Here is a 20312-nt window from a genome sequence, read left to right on the forward strand (position 1 = left end):
CCTTTTTCAGGATTTTCAGAAGGAAAATGATGCGGTCATATTTTCTTGATAACGGTCTCTTTTTGAAACACAACCCCGCCAGCCTTTTATGACATTTCTGAATAAATTTAGCAGGATAATCCCTTGACGACGCCGATGTAAACTTTGATTTATACAAACTCTTTAAGCAAACTATCTTTTCTGTCCATATTTTCAGCTACCTCAGAGGCGCTAAAAGTCTGATTAAAATGAGCATAAAAATGCCCTCGGTTTCTGATCGAAAATGATTTTACCTTCCGTAGAAAATGGTATGCTAGACGACACACTTATACAAGGATTTCGGTCACCTATTTATTTTAATAACCCTGCAGTACCATTCATCAATAATTCATCAACGTTTTATCAATAGCCGAAGGGGTGTTGTTGATGATTCATCGATGAATGGCCATACAAATTACTGATGAATTTAACATGGGCATGTCATAGGCTTTCATCAATAACAATTCATCAACAATTAATGATCATTTCATCGATGAATTGTAGATGAATTACTGATGAAAGGCTGATGAAATGTTGAAGTTGATTGTATTTTAAAATAAGTTTAATTTCACAAAATTTGACATTTATAGCTCTTGAATTATTAACAATTCCCTTAATTGTAAATCATGCTGTCAGAAATATAAAAGAAAGTTACTCAAAGCATCCAATTAAGGTTTCTGAACTGTGGCAGTTGTTTTCAACTGATAAAAGCTTATTTTCTCCAAAATTATGTATACAAATTGTGGGATTTCGTGCTGAGGGGCTCTGATGCAATTTTATCAAACTAAAATAATATTTAATATGTTTGTCCATTTAAAGTTTTTTTTTGTTTTTATAAATCAAAAATATTCAAAAAATGTTAACTTTACGTTACATAAGTCTGGATTAAAAATAATTAGGCACTTCTATTATTTTTAAAACCACTGTGAATAATTTCTTAAAGGAAAATGCGCGAAATTCTGGGCAACACTCGATTCGTTGAGAGCTTGTCTGTGGAGTTCCTTAGACCGTTGTCTTGGCAACTCGTTGCGTATTCTGGCTGTTTGTTCAATTCAGCATTTAGCTTATTACAATTGACAGAGGCGAGAAGTCGTGTTGTGCAACGCAGACCAGATTCCAAAAACGCAGTAAATCTCCAATGATTTTTGATTAAGTTGCCCAGAGAGTGTGTGCCCCTGCTTGTGGAAAGAACTTTGCTTTTTGCATAGAGTTTTGGCCAAGATGTTCGTGCAGAAAAAGAAGCTGGTGGAGCATGTTTTGGCAATGCGCGGCGATGGGGGCAGTAGTGATGAGGAGGAGGAGGAGGAGGACCAGGGCGACATCCTGCAGGTGCCTGCAATTTGGAGAGAACGCACTAATTACTAACTAGCCGTATCGAGTGTACTGCAAAGTAACCGTTGTCGAATGTTGCCTTAGAAAGTTGCGTAATGCATATTGCCCTAGATACCAAAAGCCCCTTTGATCGATTACGTAATCGCAATCCCAGCCAGTTGCAATTCCCAAACTTGCGCGTGTAAATTGCTGCTGCTATTTGAGGCCCCGTAATATCCATCTAATATCTGTACACGTGTTTTCATTTCGTTTTAGCTGAGTAACTAACTCCTAACTACTTAACCACCTAATCGCAACTGTACAGAACATCACTCCCGTTGCTGCAACCCAAACCTAGTAATCTATTACAAATCACTCCTATTATACTGTATAGCGTTCGAAGAAGTATCGCACTTTTGATTTTTGTACTACCTTATGTATCCGTTGTCACGCTATATGAGTACGAATTGTTGTAGTTTTTTGAACGTAGTTTGTAGACGTGGACATCTATTAATTAGTTGCCACGCATTTTTTACTGATTTCCCAAGACGTATTCTATTTTTGAAACTAACGAATTTTTGGTCTCTTCCATTTTTGAATTTTGAATAAAACAAAAAATTAATTTGGTTTACAACTTGAAATCGTTTTTAATATAAAAAAAAAAAAAAACAAAACCACTGGCGCACCACAAAATTTTGATCCCTAATTATTTTCTGGAATACCAACGGTCTTACGCATGTCGGGCCCGTAATTCCGATAAAAAATAACATCAACTTTCGAACCGAAATCGGAATCGGAATTAAAATGGACCCCGACGAAGCGCAGCGCCGGCGGGAAGAATGCGAGCGCAAGGCACGTCGTGGGGAGATGGATCCCCGGCTGGAGTTCACCTTCCAGCTGCTGATCGACGCGACCCAGCTGCCCAGGCATCAGCTCATGGACTACATATTCGAAGGGGACATGGTAGCCTATTAGCTCGCCCATTCCGTGGACACTAATAATTCTGCCCGTGTATTGCGTCTAGCTCGATGAGATCAATCAGCTCTTCCTGCCCAACATGAAGAACAAGCTGCTGTGGTTCTATCAGGAGGTGGATGAGCCGGAACCGACACCAGTGCCGGATCCAAATAAGCCGGGGCCGTCGAGAACTGGCATGGCTTCAAGTAGCTCCAAGACGCCGCAGGGTAAGATGAAATGCATTAAATATAGGTTATACACACTCAGGAAGAAATCGAGAAGCTGTTGCAATTTATTGGAAAATAAAATCACAGGATTGTAATAAACAAAGCCGATATTTATAAATAATTAAATACTATTACATTATACTTAATGTAGTGCAATGATTAGTTAAATAAGGTTATGGCTCTCCAGGTGGTGCCTCTCCGAGTGGCATGCCTCCACCGAAGCACAAGAAGTTGTTCCTGACCGACGGTTGGACCTGCGCCTTCACCGGCGTTTGTATTTACATATTTCGGGTGAACACGTCCAAGCAGCTGCCCGAGGAGGGCTTCCAGAAGGACCTGTAAGTCCGTCTCGATCGTCACGAGTCTAATCTCATGTTTGATGGAACCTACAGGTATTGTGGCGTCATCGACGCCAAGAATATTGGCCTGGTCACCTCCATCGAGCGCATCGTTGAGTTTGTGTTCATGCAGGCCTTGGCCTTTCCCAGTCTGGAGGGCGACGAGGAGGACGTGAGCTGTGGGCTTATTAAGGGTCAGCTCCTGCCCGGATTGCGGTCCTTCTGCAGCGCCCTGCGCGTGTGTGAGCAGGTGTGCGATCATCATAACGTCTTCGCCGACGGTTGCGACATGTTTGAGAAAATCGATCAGGTGGAGGAGGTGAAAGATATGTCCAAGAACCAGGAATTCTGCGCGCAGCTTGAGGAGCGAGTCAGCAACTGGACGAAGGGCATATTCAAAATCCTCGGTGAGAGCGAACAGTTGCGGAAGGAGAACGACCATAGCGGGCCGCAGGACGAGCTGGAGTACTGGAAGAAGCGCGGCGCTCAGTTCTCCCAGCTTCTGGCTCATCTGCAGGACAAGGAGGTGCAGTTTACGCTGCACTGCCTCTTCCTAGCGGGTTCCCGCATCATAAAGCAGTGGAAGGAGACCGATCGTAAGATCACATTTTGCTATAACGAGGCGCGCGACAACTCAAAGTTCATCCAGGCCATGGAGACGTGCTGCCATTCCTTGTACTTGGACGACCCCGTCAGCATGAAGGAGTCTATTCTGAGCCTGCTGCAAACTGTTCGTTTGATATACAGCGTTTCGCAGTTCTACAACACATCGGAAAGGACATCCGCTCTAATGGTCAAGGTGGGCCAGACACACTAACTACAAATCGAAAAGCTACTTTACTTTATTCCAACAATCGGTGAATGTGTGAGAATAGACTTTTTTAAACACTAAATGGAAACTTTAGCATCATCAATGCATTCCTTTTCCCTCCTTGATTGTTTTCCTTGAATTCAGTCGTTTAAACCACTTTACTTCTCTCAACCTATTCTCACCTCTGTGACCTGCAGTTCATGTAAATAAACGGCGCGTGGTCTGAGTCCCTGAAACTTGGGTTACTATTGAAAGGTTTCTATTTTCCATCTCAATAGTGGTTTGACCCTTAAGACAGTAACCCGGCGCGTTTGCTGTTTTTAATGGTTTACTTTCTTTTTTCTGCATAGATGTCACTAAAATAACAATTCTTACAATTTATTTACGTTTTTGCATCTGACTAATATTATCAGATAACCAACCAAATGATTGAAACCTGCAAGTCGTACATCACCTGCCGATGCAAGGAGACTATTTGGTCACAGGATCGCAGCCTGATCCGAACCAAGCTGAGCAACTGCATTAAGTTGAATCACATATACCACGAGACCTACTACACAGTCAGGGAGCAGCCATTTCTGCCCAATCAGACGCCTTTTGGGTTTTCAGAAAACTTTGTTTTTGGTAAGATAAAATATTCTCTCAAGTCAGTTTGTAAAACGTTCTCTCCTCAAGGAAAATTCGACACGTTCTGTGAGCGGCTCTCTAAGATTATTAGTATGTTCAACCTGATCGATGACTACAACCACTTGTTCGAGCGCCGCCTGGAAGGCCTCTTGCTAGGGGAAGCCTTGGAGGACGCCTCCAATCACTTTGAGGAGGCCAAGAAGGAGGTGACTTCGCGGAAATATGATTACTTGGATCACCGCAACTCGGACTTCAACGTGGACTTCGAGCGATTTATCCACAAGACGAACTCACTGAAGGACACCATCGCCACGCTGATCGAGACGGACTTTGACACTGTGTGGGAGACGCCGCAGTGCATCCGCTTCCTGGTGCGCTTTGAGAAGGTCAGCGAGAAAATTCCGCTGACCAAGATGGACGAGAAGTACACTCGGATCCTGCGCTATGTAGAGAAGGAGGTAGATCGCATCCTGAAGACCTTTCGGAAGCAACGCGACGATCCACCGCTGGCGAGGAATTTCCCACCAATCGCCGGTCGAATCCACTGGTGCCGCGCCCTTAGCCTGCACATCACTGAGCTGATGGACGCGGTAATGGACCACGGCGTATTGAGCAACCTGCCCATGGCCAAGGATCTTGATGTACGCTACCACAACGTGCAGGGCGTGCTGCAGGAGTACGAGGACGAGATCGTCTCTATCTGGCTGGACCAGGATGTGAGTGTGGCCGACGCCTGCCTTCTGCAGCCCCTGCTCAGCCTCCAGGGCGATAAGTTACTGGTCAATCTGCATCCCACCATACCGCTTCTTATCCGGGAAGCAAAGATGCTGGCCAAGCTGGACATCGAGCTGCCCATCGTGGCCGCCACGCTAATGAGTCGCCAGCAGTACTTTATCACCATCCAGGACTCGCTGAACGTGAGTGACCTACCAGCACCTGCCCGCTAATAATGCTCTAATCCAATCCCCTGCTGCTGCTGTTCAGTGTCTCATCAAAATGTTTCTGTCCACTGTGCGAGCCGTAAAGCTGGAGGTGCGTCCTCTGTTCCTGCCGCAGCTTGTGCGTCTTACGGCGATGCTAAAGCCAGGATTACACACCATCAACGTGAGTCGTGCGGTAACCTATTATTTATTTAATTACCTGTATCCAATTAACTCACAATGGTTCTTAGTGGACGAACCAAAACTGGACAGAGTTCTATGAGCGCTGCAAGCAGGCCATTGAGAATTTCGAAGTCCTTGTGGCGCGTGTCCATGACATCTACTCCAATCGCATACTCCATGTGCTCATGTGGATGCAGGACGTCTCCTTGCAGATTTTACCAGCAGGTGAGTGGCTTTAACTTCCCTAAATTATTCCCGTCTCGTCTAATTGTCTGGCTGGCGGAACTTTTCACATTTGTTTTCTGGGCAGACGATGAAATCTGGACGGTTGATGAGTTTCTGGAGCGGAGCGAGGAGGCCTGCCGGTGAGTCTGACTGTGACATGTGTTCACAGAATTCATTAAACTCTGTGCTTCCTCAGAGTTTCTAGGGAGGGGACTCTTTTCAACTGTCTGGCCTAGACTTTTCTTTCTTTATGCTACTTTTAATTTACTGCGTTTATCAATTAAAATGTGCGTGTTCTTTCTGAGCTTTTTATCTGTTTAAAAGCGTGTGTAATTCGGTTCAAATGCTAATGTCTTCGGTTTATGTATATGTAGAAAAGCGGCCATCGAGCTAAACAGGAAGAGCCAAATGGTTTCCGAGGCGGTCGAGGAGGTCCTGAGCTTGGTGGACAAGGCTACGGCAGCCTTTAAGGAGATAGCCGGCGATGATGTTATTACCCTATTTGATGGTAAGCTTTTGGAATGCAAGGAATGAAGTAATTTAGTGGCACCCATTGAGCAGCAACTGCCACCCCGAAAGGAGACAGCACCGCATCTGGGGGACGCAAGCCAGAGGATGGAGGCGGAGGAGCTGCTGCTCCCACGACCAGTGGTGGTGGCAGTGGCCAGCAGCAGGACTGGAGCATCCTGTGGTCCTGCTTCGAGAACCCGCTGTCCCTTTTGTCGACCACAGAGAGTCTACCCAAGGGCATGCAGGTAAGTCAAATAAAACCTAATGCAAATAAAAACGGATAGGTTGTGACTCACATGAGTGCTGACAAATTAATTAGGAATACCGTTGGCACTTAAGAATTTGAGAATATTAGCTTGCACGCAGGTAAACTTTGTTTCAAAGTTTGGCCATGTCAGCTACCACCTACACAATTCTTATCAAACGCTTTAAAAGTTGTCGACCTAAACGTTTCCGGAAAGTAAGGATAAAATGTTCGAAATCCTTGTTGTATAATCTTTCCATTTCCGGCATGATTTTTATTTTTCGGAGTTTTATGATATTTACCATTAATAATGATTAATATTAAAAAAAAATAAAATCAAATATAATCAATATTAAAAAAAAATAATAATAAATAAAACTCATCTTTCAACTACAATTGTAAAAGAGGTTTTACACTTCTTCGCCAAGTCCTTATAGAGGACGTCCGAAAGTTCAATTATATATTATGGGTGAGAGTATTCAGAGGTCTATATGCAAAGTTTCATTCAGTTAGCTTTAAAACTGGGGGACTAGTTTGCGTAGAAACGGACAGACGGACGGACAGACGGACATGGCTAGATCGACTCGGCTATTGATGCTGATCAAGAATATATATGTTATGTATACTTTATAGAGGCGGAAATGACTCCTTTACTGCCATGCAAACTATCTAACTCATATTATAATCAGGAATCGCAAACAATAGTTAAGACTAATATAAAATTTGAATATTAACTACCAGAAAGCACTACATTAAATGAAAGGTATTGAAGCGTAGATTAATTATATATGCCAATCTCTTAAATAGGCTGCACACTTTAAAAGTTATTGAAGTTTCACTTTTATTTTTAATTTTTAAATAAAAGTTTTTCGTCAAATATTTAAGTTTGAAAAAGGTATTTTTCACTTTTTACTTTAATAATAACTCTTACTTGCGATCTTCCATATTTTCATATGCTCTTCATATAGTCTGAGAACCTTCTTTCTGGCTGTTGCCTCAAAGTTATAATACCCATGTACCTTTTGGATTCAGGGTATAATTTGAGATAAAAGAAATGCTCCCGTTTGCTGATTGGTCAATTTTCGATTAACTGACATTACATATGTGTCATTTCAGGATATGGTGTGCAATGCGGTGGTGGAGATGCGGCGCTATTACAGCCGCAAGGTGATTGATGTACTAATCAAGGTGATCCGGGCCGCTCTGGACACACTCCGCCGTCGGTTTATCGCCGACGAGAACGAGGCGGTGTTGAAGAAACCGATATTTGCGCTGAACGCGCAGCTGCAGATTCCCCATGTGGTGATCAAGCCGAATCTGGACGAGCTGCAGGACATTTTGGTGACGGCGGGCAAGAACATCACGGGCATTGCGAAGGGCGTGGCGCAGTGGAGCAGCGGCAAAGATCCGCCGGTGCGTACAGCCCCACTGAATAGCTTCGCAATGTTCTCCAAAATCTTGTCTTACCAACCGCAGCAAGTTTCGATGACGGTGACGCAGCCGCGCGTCGGACGCAACCACAACGAGGCGGCCGGCGGCGGCAAAAGCCGGCGGCGCAAGATCTACTGCCTAGCCTCCGAGGAGCGTCCGCAGATGCCGCACATGCTCAAGAGCTTCTACTCGGCCATTATGGACAACAAGGAGGTGGCAAAGGCGGTCAACCAGCTGTCCAGCTGCACCAAGAACGTCAAGCCCGAGATCCAGACCTACATCAAGCGCTGGAAGCCCTATCACTTTCTCTGGAAAAACGACCGAACCACGCGCCAACTCATGGAGTTCGGTTTGCAGGAGTTCGAGACGACGCTGCGCTGCCTGTCCGATCTGGACGCCAATTTGCTGGTGGAACCGGACATGGAGGTGTTCGGTCAGTGCGTGGCGGTGTACAATGAAAGGCTCAAGTATGGTTTGGCCATTGAGATCAAGTGTAAGTAGTTGTCATGAGGTGCTCCGAGGATAATTTAAAAGCTCCTCAGACCTTCATGAATGAGCTCTACATATGTACATATAGTAAATATTCATTTTTGTCATTGTACAATTGTTTTTTACAGTTGTTTTGTTTTTATCTCTAAAATTTGTTGAACATTTAAGAATGTCTTAAGCTTAGGCGAGTGCTTGTGCAGCAGGCTTCTCCTGTCTATATTTCTTTCTTTTTTGGTTTTCTCTAATTGTGACAACAGAACTCATACTGTTTTCAGTATTTAACTGGAAATGTTGACCACATTTTTAACTAATCATTATATAGGTCTATATTTATTGAGTCTTGAAAAAACCCTTTTACAGTGAAACGGTACAATATCCATAGGTATTTTTGGGAAAACTTTTTCAAACAAAAGGTATAATAATGGGGACAATAACTAAACTTGAAAAGAATTCAATTTAAGGCTAACTTGGGAATATTTATTATTTGCTCCTGATTCATAATTAAAGGTTAATAAATTTCAGAATAAGTAGAGTTCATTAAGTGGCTAAAACAAACGGTATGGCCAAGTTTTTGAGCCTATTTTATTGGGCCCACAACTTCCAATTCCGGCGGCTCGAATTAATCAGCCATAAATTTCAACACCCTCGCGAATTCTTTTGTTTGGCCGAATAGAGGAAGCTATGGAAATTGATTGGACTCCAATTAGGCAATCTAATTTACCTAACCGAATTAACTGTGCGCAGGGCAGGCATCGGCATCCCAAAAATAAATTCCCCCAAACACTACTTACTTATTAGCCCGGCGACGCCGCTGGATGAGGCCACGGGTGGACGCGAATTAGCCCTTGGCCGCCTGGCTTTGATTAATGACATCGATATCATTGAGTCCACAAATGGTGGAGGGTGGCTAGAATAAACGCTTTACACCGCTTCTATTTCCAGCTTGTAACCACAAAATCGGTCAGGCCATGAAGAAGAAGTACAAGAAGGAAATGGACTACGTTTATGCGGTAATCAACGAGATGGACCGAAAACTGGACAGGCCCATCCGTGACCTGGACGACGTTCGAATGATTATGGAGACCTTGGGTAAGATACGGGAGCAGGAGGTGGACATGGAGCTGCGCATAGATCCCATCGAGGTGAGGTTGAGCACTGAATGAAATCAAATTAATCATCAAATAATAATTGATTTATAGAAAATAAGAGGGCATGTCTGCAGATAAATTCTTTATTGAACATAAACAGTTTCTTAAATATTTGTTGTCTGCAGATGCTTTAAGTTTACCAAAACTAAGTTCCATCCACAAAGCCCTTTTTAGGCAATATGGTCAGTTTTTCCAAAAAAGCTAAGCCAATACACTCCGTTTTAACTTCCACAGGAAGCCTTTAATGTCCTGACCCGCTACGAGGTGCAGGTCGAGCGGGAACAATTCGATCTGGTGGACAATTTGAGGGCCACTTTTCAGAATCTCTTGGCCGGAGCGCTGCAGGCGCAAGTCAAGTTGCTGGAGATGCAACCCGCCTTCCAGGACGACCTGAAAACAAATCTGGACAACTTTAAACAGGACAAGATCTCATACGTGACGGAGTATCGCACGGCAGGTCCGATGCAGGCAGGGCTCACACCTCGAGAAGCCTCCGACAGGCTGATTCTGTTCCAAAATCGCTTCGAGGGCATGTGGCGACGCCTACAGACGTACCAGAGCGGCGAGGAACTCTTCGGTCTGCCCCAGACGGACTACCCAGAGCTCGGCCAGATCCGCAAGGAGCTTAACTTGCTGCAGAAGCTGTACAAGTTATACAACGACGTCATCGACCGAGTGAGCAGCTACTACGATATTCCATGGAACGAGGTGGACATCGAGGAGATCAACAACGAGTTGATGGAGTTCCAGAACCGATGCCGCAAGTTGCCCAAGGGCCTCAAGGAGTGGCCGGCGTTTCACGCTCTGAAGAAGACCATTGACGACTTCAACGACATGTGTCCGCTACTGGAGTTGATGGCGAATAAAGCCATGAAGCCACGCCACTGGCAACGGATCATGGATGTTACTCGCTACATCTTCGAGTTCGACTCGGAGGGTTTCTCGCTCAAGAACATATTGGAGGCGCCGCTGCTGAAGCACAAAGAGGACATCGAGGACATCTGCATCAGTGCGATGAAGGAGAAGGATATCGAGGCGAAGCTAAAGCAGGTGACTAACGAGTGGTCCGTGCACGAGCTCCAGTTCATGAGCTTCAACAATCGCGGCGAGCTGCTGCTGCGCGGCGACACCACGGCGGAAACGATCGGTCAGCTGGAGGATAGCCTTATGGTGCTGGGCTCCCTGCTGTCCAACCGCTACAACGCCCCCTTCCGGAAGCAGATCCAGCAGTGGGTCTACGACCTTTCTAATTCAAACGAGATCCTGGAGCGCTGGCTCCTTGTGCAGAACATGTGGGTCTATCTGGAGGCTGTGTTTGTGGGTGGCGATATTGCGAAGCAACTGCCTAAGGAGGCGAAAAGGTTTTCGAAGATTGACAAGTCCTGGCAGAAGATCATGCAGCGGGCCCACGAGACCCCCGGTGTCGTGGCCTGCTGCGTCGGTGACGATCTGCTCAAACAGCTGCTGCCTCACCTGCAGGAGCAGCTGGAAATATGTCAGAAATCCTTGAGTGGGTACTTGGAGCGCAAGCGCATGATGTTCCCACGCTTCTTCTTTGTGTCAGATCCTGCCCTGCTAGAGATACTGGGGCAGGCTTCCGATTCGCACACCATACAAAACCACCTTCTCAACATCTTCGACAACACAAAGTGCGTCAAGTTCCACGACGTAGAGTACAACAAGATGATGGCTATCATCAGCAGCGAGGGCGAGATGATCCAGCTGGATCGGGCCATTCGAGCGGAGGGCTCCGTGGAGACCTGGCTAACACAACTCCTTGTCACGGCCCAGGCCTCGCTGCACTCGATCATCCGCACCGCCTATGCGACCATCAACGATCCCAATTTCACGCTGCTCAGTTTTCTGGAGAAGGCTCCGGCCCAGATCGGCCTCCTCGGAATCCAAATGGTGTGGACCCGCGACGCGGAGATGGCCCTAATGAGAGGCCGGGAAAGAAAGGTCATGATGGAGACCAACAACAAGTTCCTCGAGATGCTAAACACCCTGATCGACCAGACCACCCGCAACCTGTCCAAGCGGGAGCGCACCAACTTCGAGACCCTAATCACCATCCATGTGCATCAGCGCGATATCTTCGATATTTTGGTGGGTAATCCTTAACCAGCTGGTCATGTGATGCTCTGACCCATTGAAGTTCGTGGTTTCTAATCCTTTCTCTCGTTCAATTACTTCTTAGTGTCGCATGAACATCAAATCGCCCAATGACTTTGAGTGGCTCAAGCAATGCCGCTTTTATTTCAAGGAAGACCTGGACAAGACCTGGATTTCGGTGACCGATGTCACCTTTACCTATCAGAACGAGTATCTTGGATGCACAGACCGCTTGGTTATCACCCCGCTGACGGATCGGTAAAAAAGAATTAATTATGTTAATTTATTCGAAGCGATTGTTCACTGGCTATGTAATTGGTTTTGATGGCTATTCGATTGGTTTTACATCACAAAATTTCCCAAGGTCAATTCCATCAATTATACAACAAGTTTGATTCTCCAAGTTTGGAACATTCCTGCCCAAGGACTTAACTCGATAAATTCTCATTGTCTTGCCACATAAATGCGAACTCCTTGACGCAATAACAATGACGAGTAATTATAAACGCTTCCGTTTAATTTGTATTCCCTGCTTTATTCCCGCATCGCCGTTCGCTCTTTCCCAATGATAAACTTTCGCATACCACAGATGCCTCAGTGGCAACCCGCCTGCACGTGCTCCGCACATTCCCCGCGGCGGTACCCACCTTGGAATTCCGCTTCGTAAGCAAACAAACTGTTGGCAGCACTTAAAGATGCTTTAAGTCGATGTCGGAGGCGGAGACAGCCGCAGCTCGGCAGCTCCGCGGAATCCCATTCAGCTCCAGGACGAACTATGTCTGCGGACATCGGAGCGACGCGACGTTGACATGCCCGTAAAGATAAATTTCACTTAGCGGAGCATAAATAAAGTTTTGACAGCAGCCAGTTGGCCCAGAAGCTGGGAGGCTGGCGGAGTGCTGCTGCGTTCCTAGGGGCATCTCCGGCAGCTTTGCATTCGTTTGTTGATCTCTCTTAGATTTCCCACTCGTCGCGACGTCAGGGACTATTACCATTGGCTTTTGATATTTTAAAGAGCCTTCTTTCCGGGCACGACCACGTTTAACAAGCTGTGGCAGGCCCATCTGTCGGAGTACATTGACTGCTACACCGTCTCTGAACTCGTTCGCTTACAGGTGCTACATAACTCTGGCCCAGGCCCTCACTCTGTCCATGGGCGGCGCTCCGTGCGGACCAGCCGGCACGGGCAAGACGGAGACCGTTAAGGATATGGGCAAAACACTGGCCAAGTATGTCGTGGTATTTAACTGCTCCGATCAAATGGACTACAGGTAAGAGCCATTTTGGTTTAACAATCCCATTTAATTTCAGGCATCGCAAGCTCCTGTTTTGTGTTTAAGCAGAATAACTCGGCGCTTTCTTCCCCAGAATTTAAGTATTTTCCGTTTATGCAATCCATTCGACTTTTTAGAGGACTGGGCCGCATCTACAAGGGCCTGGCCCAGTCGGGCAGCTGGGGTTGCTTTGACGAGTTTAATCGCATCGAGCTTCCCGTCCTATCGGTGGCCGCCCAACAAGTGGCCGTTGTCCTGACTGCCAAAAAGGAGAAGCGGAAGACATTCCTCTTCACCGATGGCGATACCATCGAAATGAACCCAGAGTTTGGCATTTTCATCACTATGGTAATGTGAATGCTCAGTTATTACTTATGATTTATCACAGTTAAATGTCGTTTTTAATATAAACGTAGCTGCATCCGCACCCATAAAAGGCATCTGAATGTATTGTAATTTTTGCTTACACATAACTTAAATTTCTGGAAGCAAACATATGTAGCTGGCGGCAGCTCCTTGGTTAAATAATTACAGACTCTTCAATTTATTACTATGAAGAAACAGAGTTAACGAACCTAGTGGGTTCCACCCTCTACTCTTCTTCGTTCTAGGGAATACGGAAGCGTGCTTCAAAGGAGTTGCCTTGTTTTGAGGAACAAGTTATTTTGGAAATGTCGCATCAAGTTTTCACAATTTTTATGTATTTGCCTGTTAAATGAACAAAAACATTTGTTTTAAAGGGCAATGTAATATTCGCTGTAAAATCGATCAGCACCCACTTACATTTTTTGGGGAAAATGGAAGTGACGGGCGCTTTACGCACATAATAATTCAACGTTATTAGTCATGTACAATTTTTCTCAACCGAAGCCGTAATAAAATTTACTGTGTCGCCGCCCCGGCACATACGACACTTTGCGTGGAGCCTAAAAGCAGCCGAAAACCAATAACCGGGTCGAGGTGGTGTTGCCGGAGGAGGAAAAGGAGGGGCCAGGCCCAAAGAAGTGGAGTCCCGAGCCTGTATTTACATTTTAGCGGCCACATGACTCGATTAATGTGGCTGGCTGCCACATGGGAGGCCGGATAACTCCATCCGGCTGTGGGGAATTCGCCTTAAAGAGCAACTTTAAGTCTCCACACAAAAAGTGGCGGCTGCTGACTGAAAGTTTCCGTAGTTTAATTACAAGCGACGGCAACTATGATCGCGTAATGCGATTAGCATTAACACGGCGACGCGGAGCCTGCCTTTGTCTCATCCTGGCTATAATGGCGGATGTCAATCAACGCCCTCAGGCGACGCCACCCAATCCAATCCGGAGCATGATCCTTTGAAGGCTTTGGCTCAATTTTAATTTGCACATGAGTTATTACGCTCATTTATATAACATTTTTAGCCGGAGCATTTAAATTTAATGAGCCATTATGTCACAACAGGCCCAAATTGGGTCGCACACGATTACGGACATAGACAAATGGACGCTGGCTGCGAACTCGAACGAGTTTAATGGGAAAACCCTTTGTTGTGGTTATCCGAATCCGACGGAGCCGACAGGGTGACGGAGCTTGTTTAATACGAATGGCGGCACTCGGGATGTGCCTATCTTTGGAAGAGGTCAATATTTGTAGCCAGAAGGATTAAAATCAAATATGTCGTGTCGCCCGAAAACTATTTTTAGCCAATTGAGCAACAAGTTGAGTTCCCAAAATGTCTTGCATTTCCCTTTTTACCTCCTCGCCGCTTCATGCTTATTGGCAGTACAATGTTTATTTGAATTCGAGTAGGATTAGCATTAAATAACGGAGTGAGAAGGCTAACGCTGACTTTTATTTTAAATGCAATAACAGATCACTGTTATCTAGCAAGCCACTGGTAGGCTTTTCGATTTGATAAAGTCCTTCAACTGAACTCAAACCGGCCCTAGTATATGCCATACTGGATAATTGGCTTATCGTTTTTGTTTATGAAAAAGCACGTTTTAAGCGTTTCATTTACTTTATTCAAAATATTTTAAATCAAATAACAAAGTAACATTAAAAATACCATTTTCCTACCTCAATATATAGAATCCGGGATATGCCGGGCGCAAGGAGTTGCCGGAAAATTTAAAGATTCAGTTCCGAACTGTTGCCATGATGGTACCGGATAGGCAGATCATCATAAGGGTCAAGCTGGCCAGCTGCGGATTCCTGGAAAACATAACACTGGCCCGGAAATTCTACACGCTCTACAAACTGTGCGAGGAGCAACTGACCAAGCAGGTACACTACGACTTCGGGCTGAGGAACATACTCTCAGTGCTGCGAACGCTGGGAGCTGCCAAGCGCAGGAACTCAAAGGATACCGAGAGCACGATTGTGATGCGGGTCCTGCGCGACATGAATCTCTCTAAGCTGATCGACGACGATGAACCACTCTTCATGTCACTGGTATCGGATTTGTTTCCCAATCAGGTAAGCCGTGAAGTTCGCTCCCAGCATTCTTATTTATTACTCTGCAATCCCTCCACGGGATAGACTCTTGAGAAGACCAATTACCCGGAACTCGAGGCTGCCATTCTTCAGCAAACGGAGGAGGCCAGCCTCGTCTATCATCCTCCCTGGGTCCTGAAGCTCATCCAGCTGTACGAGACCCAAAATGTGCGACACGGGATTATGACCCTGGGGCCGAGTGGAGCTGGCAAGACCACCTGCATCCACACACTGATGAAGGCCATGACCCAGATGGGTGACAACCACCGGGAGATGCGGATGAACCCCAAGGCGATTACGGCTGCCCAAATGTTTGGACGGCTCGACGTGGCCACTAATGATTGGACGGATGGAATCTTCTCGGCCCTGTGGCGCAAGACCCTGAAGCTGAAGGCCGGAGAGCACGTCTGGTTGGTTCTGGACGGCCCAGTGGACAGTATTTGGATAGAGAATCTCAACTCGGTGTTGGACGACAACAAGACCCTAACACTGGCCAATGGCGATCGCCTGACCATGGCGCCAACCGTCAAAATCATATTCGAGCCGCACAACATTGACAATGCCTCGCCCGCTACGGTTTCCCGCAACGGAATGGTCTACATGAGCTCATCCGGACTGGACTCCCGACCAAGTATGTGATTTGAGGCTTCTACCGAGATTACTAAGTCTCTACACCCGTACATATGTGTTCCTTTTTCCTGCGCAGTTGTCCAGGCCTGGCTAAAGAACCGCGCTCCCGGAGAGAAGTCCACCTTTTCAGACCTATTCGATCAGACCTTTGTCGAGGTCTACAACTGGGGAGTGCAGATGGTGAAACTGCAGATGCCGGTGTTACAGTGCAATATCGTCCAACAAATGTTGTTTATCTTGGAGGGCCTGATTCCCGTCAAGAAGGAGGACGAGCAGGCCGTCAGTCTATCGAGCAAGGAGAGCCACGATGGTGAGTGCAGTGCTAACTAACTAATCTAATTGATCAATTCCCAAACCCATAAGCGGCGGTTCGCCTAAATTGAACATTGAACAAACCCGAAATCCCTGCAAAAACCAAAATGATTGCCACTTTTCAGCGAATAAACGTTTAGAGCATCAAAAGCAAATCGAAGAGGCGCGACGGCAATCGATTGGCAGTCAGATTGTCGGTAAAGTATACCCGTATCCATACGTTGCGTAATTAGCGAAACCCAAAATTAACCGTAGAGCTAATGCTTCTGTGTGTGTCGACTGACATCTGTAATCCGTCGGTTGGGATCCTAACTGGCGACCTCCGCTCCGTTTGCTTCCCAATCGGCTGAACTTATCTTCCTTCCGTAGTTGTGATTCTGTGTTCGTCCCGTCTTGATTGTATATGTATTAACCCCATAGTTGTGTGTCTCGTCCTATCATTTTGATTTTCCATTTGTGACAATACTAATCAAAAGTAGTGGTGTCACGGAGGTCTCCATTTGGTCAACATTTCAGAGAAGTACCGAAAATGTAATTATTAATCACTGCTTGTCGGATAGTTTTGAAATTAATTTTACCGATTTGGCTGGGTTGTAGGTGGCAAAAGAGAACGTACTCTCTATCCAAACGAAACGAATTCGTGCTTTAAAAATGAAATTATTTACTAAATTGAATTATATGTTATCCATTGAACGGCCGTTGATGGAGTGACATTCTTTGAAATTTCTGAGTGATTCTCGTTTAAGGGGAATACGTTTCGTATGGTTCACAAGCCATTTTCATTTATTTCCATTAAGATTTGTTTAGTTATACTTATTATTTTGGGAAATCGTAGCTTTCCGTTGGAATCGTAGCACCAGCCAGAGACCCCTGTGACACTCCTGAATGTGGCTTTTGTACAAAGTTATGTGCCCTAGAAGTAATACAGTTTTTCATTCGTTGCTCCCGACAGAGGAACTACCTCCAGAGAACGCCGTTGAGGAGAAGGAGGACACCTGCACACCGGAACACTTGCACCGCTTGTACATCTTTGCGCTCGCCTGGGGACTGGGCGGTTACCTCTCCACTAGCGACCGCGTCCGAATGAATCTATTTGTGAAGGAATCGTTCCCGGAACTGGACTACCCGAAGGGTAGTGCCCACGAGAACACAATATTTGACTTCTTCGTTTCTCCAGCGGGCGTGTGGCAGTCGTGGAAGACGCTCGTCACCCCCTATATGTATCCGGAGCTTTCCACACCAGACTACCTGAGCATTCTGGTGCCCATCGTGGATAATGTGCGCATCGACTACCTGATCGGCACCATAGCCAATCAGGAGCGCGCCGTGATGGTGATTGGCGAGCAGGGCACGGGCAAGACGGTGATCATGAAGAACTTCATGAAGAAGATGAACGTTGAAACGTACATGGGCCGATCATTCAATTTCTCGTCGGCCACCAGTCCATACCAGTTTCAGCGCACAATTGAGAGTTACGTGGAGAAACGCGTTGGCGTCACCTTCGGGCCACCCGGTGGCCGGAAATTGATCGTCTTCATTGACGATATCAATTTGCCCGAGATCAATGAGTGGGGCGACCAGATCACCAACGAAATTGTGCGCCAGTCCATGGACATGAAGGGCTTCTATAGCCTGGAGAAGCCAGGCGACTTCACCACCATCGTGGATGTGCAGTATGTGGCGGCCATGGGCCTGCCCGGCGGCGGCCGCAACGATATACCGTCCCGTTTGAAGCGCCAGTTTTGCGTGTTCAACTGCAACATCCCCGACAACGACTCCATCGATAAGATCTTCCGCGTTATCGGCGAGGGTCACTACAATGCCAAGCGCGGCTTCGTGCCCGAGATCCGCAGCCTGGTCAAGAAGCTGATCGTCGTCACCCGCCATCTGTGGCAGCGCACGCGCGAGAAACTGCTGCCCACGCCAGCCAAATTCCACTACGTTTTCAGTCTGCGCGACTTATCGCGCATCTGGCAGGGCATGGTAGGCACCTTATCCACGGTGATCACCTCCGAAAGCGTCCTCATGGCGCTGTGGAAGCACGAGTGCACGCGAGTATTTGCCGATCGCTTCACCACGTTCCAGGACAAGGAGTGGTTCGGCTCAGAGCTGGCATGTCTCGTGCGCGAGGAGCTGGGCGATGCCCACTCCCAGATGATCCTGCCCAATCCGGTGTTCGTCGACTTTATGCGCGACGCCCCCGAGCCAACCGGCGAGGAGGGCGAGGACACCGATATGGAGCTACCCAAGGTTTACGAACCGGTAAACTCACACGAAGTGCTCCGAGAGCGTCTCGTCATGTTTCTTGCCCAGTTCAACGAAATGGTGCGAGGGTCGGGAATGGATTTGGTGTTCTTCCCGGATGCAATGCTGCATCTGGTGAAGATCTCCCGCATCATTCGGCATCCGAGGGGATCGGTCATGCTTGTCGGGGTCGGCGGTTCTGGAAAACAGTCGCTAACGAAATTGGCATCGTTCATAGCTGGCTACAAGACATTCCAAATTGCGTTGACGCGTTCGTACAACGTGGCCAATTTTCTGGAGGATCTAAAGCTGCTCTACCGTACCTGCGGCGTTCAGGGCAAGGGCACGACCTTTCTCTTCACCGACATGGATATCAAGGAGGAAGGTTTCCTCGAGTATCTGAACAACATACTCTCGAGCGGCGTCATATCGAATCTATTCTCGCGCGATGAGCAGGCCGAAATCGTGCAGGAACTGACGCCGGTCATGAAACGCGAGAATCAACGCAAAACAGCGACCCCGGAAAGTGTGATGGACTTCTTTTTGGCGCGCACCTGCACCAATCTGCATGTGGCCTTCTGCTTCTCGCCCGTGGGCGAGACGTTTCGGTCGCGAGTGCAGCGCTTTCCCGCCTTGGTCTCCGGCTGCACCATTGACTGGCTGCATCCGTGGCCCAAGGATGCTTTAGTCTCGGTTGCCCGACACTTTCTGAGTCACTTCGAAATCGAGTGCACCCCGGCCGTTAAGGAGGAGCTGGTCAACGCTCTCGGCTCCATCCAGGACATTGTCGCGGAAACGTCGCAGGAATACTTCCAGCGCTTCCGGCGCGCAACGCACGTGACACCCAAATCTTATCTGAACTTCATTGCCGGCTACAAAAACATCTACCAAATGAAGCAGCAAGAGCTGCGTGATGGTGTGGAGAAGATGGATACGGGCCTGGAGAAACTGAAAGAGGCCTCCGCCTCGGTTGAGATCCTCAAGAAGGACCTGGTGGTCATGGAGGAAGAGCTAGTCGAAGCCTCGAAGAACGCGGAGTCAGTGCTAGTGGAGGTGACGGAGCGTGCGATGCAAGCGGAGATCGTCAAGAACCAGGTGCTCATCGTTAAGGACAAGGCCGAGGCTCTCGTCGCCTGCATCGCCCAAGAAAAGGCCTTGGCCGAGGAAAAGCTTGAGGCGGCCAAGCCGGCCCTTGAGGAAGCCGAGAATGCCCTCAACACGATCAAGCCGGCGCATATCGCCACTGTGCGAAAGCTGGGCCGTCCGCCGCACCTCATCATGCGCATCATGGACTGCGTTCTGATCCTGTTCAAACGCAAGCTACATCCATGCATTCCCGACTCGGGCACGCCGTGTCCGAAGCCCTCCTGGCAGGAGTCCCTAAAGGTGGGTTACACTCCCATTGGTTGCACACATTGTGAACAGGACTCTATTAAATGTTCAAATGGGTATTTACCAGGGAAAGGGCACTGCACTGCTTGCCATCCCTTAACGCTCGTCCTCATATATGCCTTTTTCAGAATTATAGATGATTTGTTTTTATGCAAGAGAAGTCCTAAACTTGCGCAATATTTTCTCATTTCAAATTAATTTTGCTGTGTTAAATGTTTTTCAATATTTGTAAGTATATAACCGTTCAAATGTTGATGTCCGAGCGACCAGCATACATAGCCTGCTGTACTGTCTTGTAAAACAAACCAAATTATTAATTTAACGGAATAGACAACGAGTTTGAAAAATCGCTCATACAAATATTTAATTCACATCCTTAGTGCTAACTTTTTGTTTGCCATTCTTGAACTTCTCGGGCAATGGATAGTCGGTGCACTCGA

The 20312-nt window shown here is 46.9% G+C and overlaps 1 protein-coding gene across 2 annotated transcripts in view; it reads left to right on the forward strand.

The window, feature by feature from the left end:
- The first annotated feature begins 1038 nt into the window (after positions 1-1038).
- The window catches only part of Dhc1 (Dynein heavy chain 1), a 33098-nt gene continuing 13824 nt past the window's right edge, over positions 1039-20312 (forward strand). Inside the window, exons 1-24 of one of the 2 annotated variants that reach the window (XM_017178859.2) lie at positions 1039-1347; positions 2155-2292; positions 2354-2513; positions 2701-2851; positions 2906-3650; positions 4076-4286; positions 4338-5206; positions 5274-5393; positions 5461-5617; positions 5703-5757; positions 5992-6125; positions 6179-6372; positions 7488-7784; positions 7848-8295; positions 9234-9433; positions 9674-11545; positions 11637-11809; positions 12667-12822; positions 12963-13173; positions 14890-15276; positions 15340-15925; positions 16001-16234; positions 16362-16433; positions 17189-19866. In XM_017178859.2, coding sequence (XP_017034348.1) covers positions 1240-1347; positions 2155-2292; positions 2354-2513; positions 2701-2851; positions 2906-3650; positions 4076-4286; positions 4338-5206; positions 5274-5393; positions 5461-5617; positions 5703-5757; positions 5992-6125; positions 6179-6372; positions 7488-7784; positions 7848-8295; positions 9234-9433; positions 9674-11545; positions 11637-11809; positions 12667-12822; positions 12963-13173; positions 14890-15276; positions 15340-15925; positions 16001-16234; positions 16362-16433; positions 17189-19866 — 10356 coding nt within the window. In that variant the 5' untranslated portion in view covers positions 1039-1239. The remainder of the gene's footprint in view (positions 1348-2154; positions 2293-2353; positions 2514-2700; positions 2852-2905; positions 3651-4075; positions 4287-4337; positions 5207-5273; positions 5394-5460; positions 5618-5702; positions 5758-5991; positions 6126-6178; positions 6373-7487; positions 7785-7847; positions 8296-9233; positions 9434-9673; positions 11546-11636; positions 11810-12666; positions 12823-12962; positions 13174-14889; positions 15277-15339; positions 15926-16000; positions 16235-16361; positions 16434-17188; positions 19867-20312) is intronic. The other variant, XM_017178860.2, reaches the window with a different exon arrangement.

The sequence above is a fragment of the Drosophila kikkawai genome, chromosome 3R (assembly GCF_030179895.1).
Source record: "Drosophila kikkawai strain 14028-0561.14 chromosome 3R, DkikHiC1v2, whole genome shotgun sequence".
NCBI classification, from domain to species: Eukaryota; Metazoa; Arthropoda; class Insecta; order Diptera; family Drosophilidae; genus Drosophila; species Drosophila kikkawai.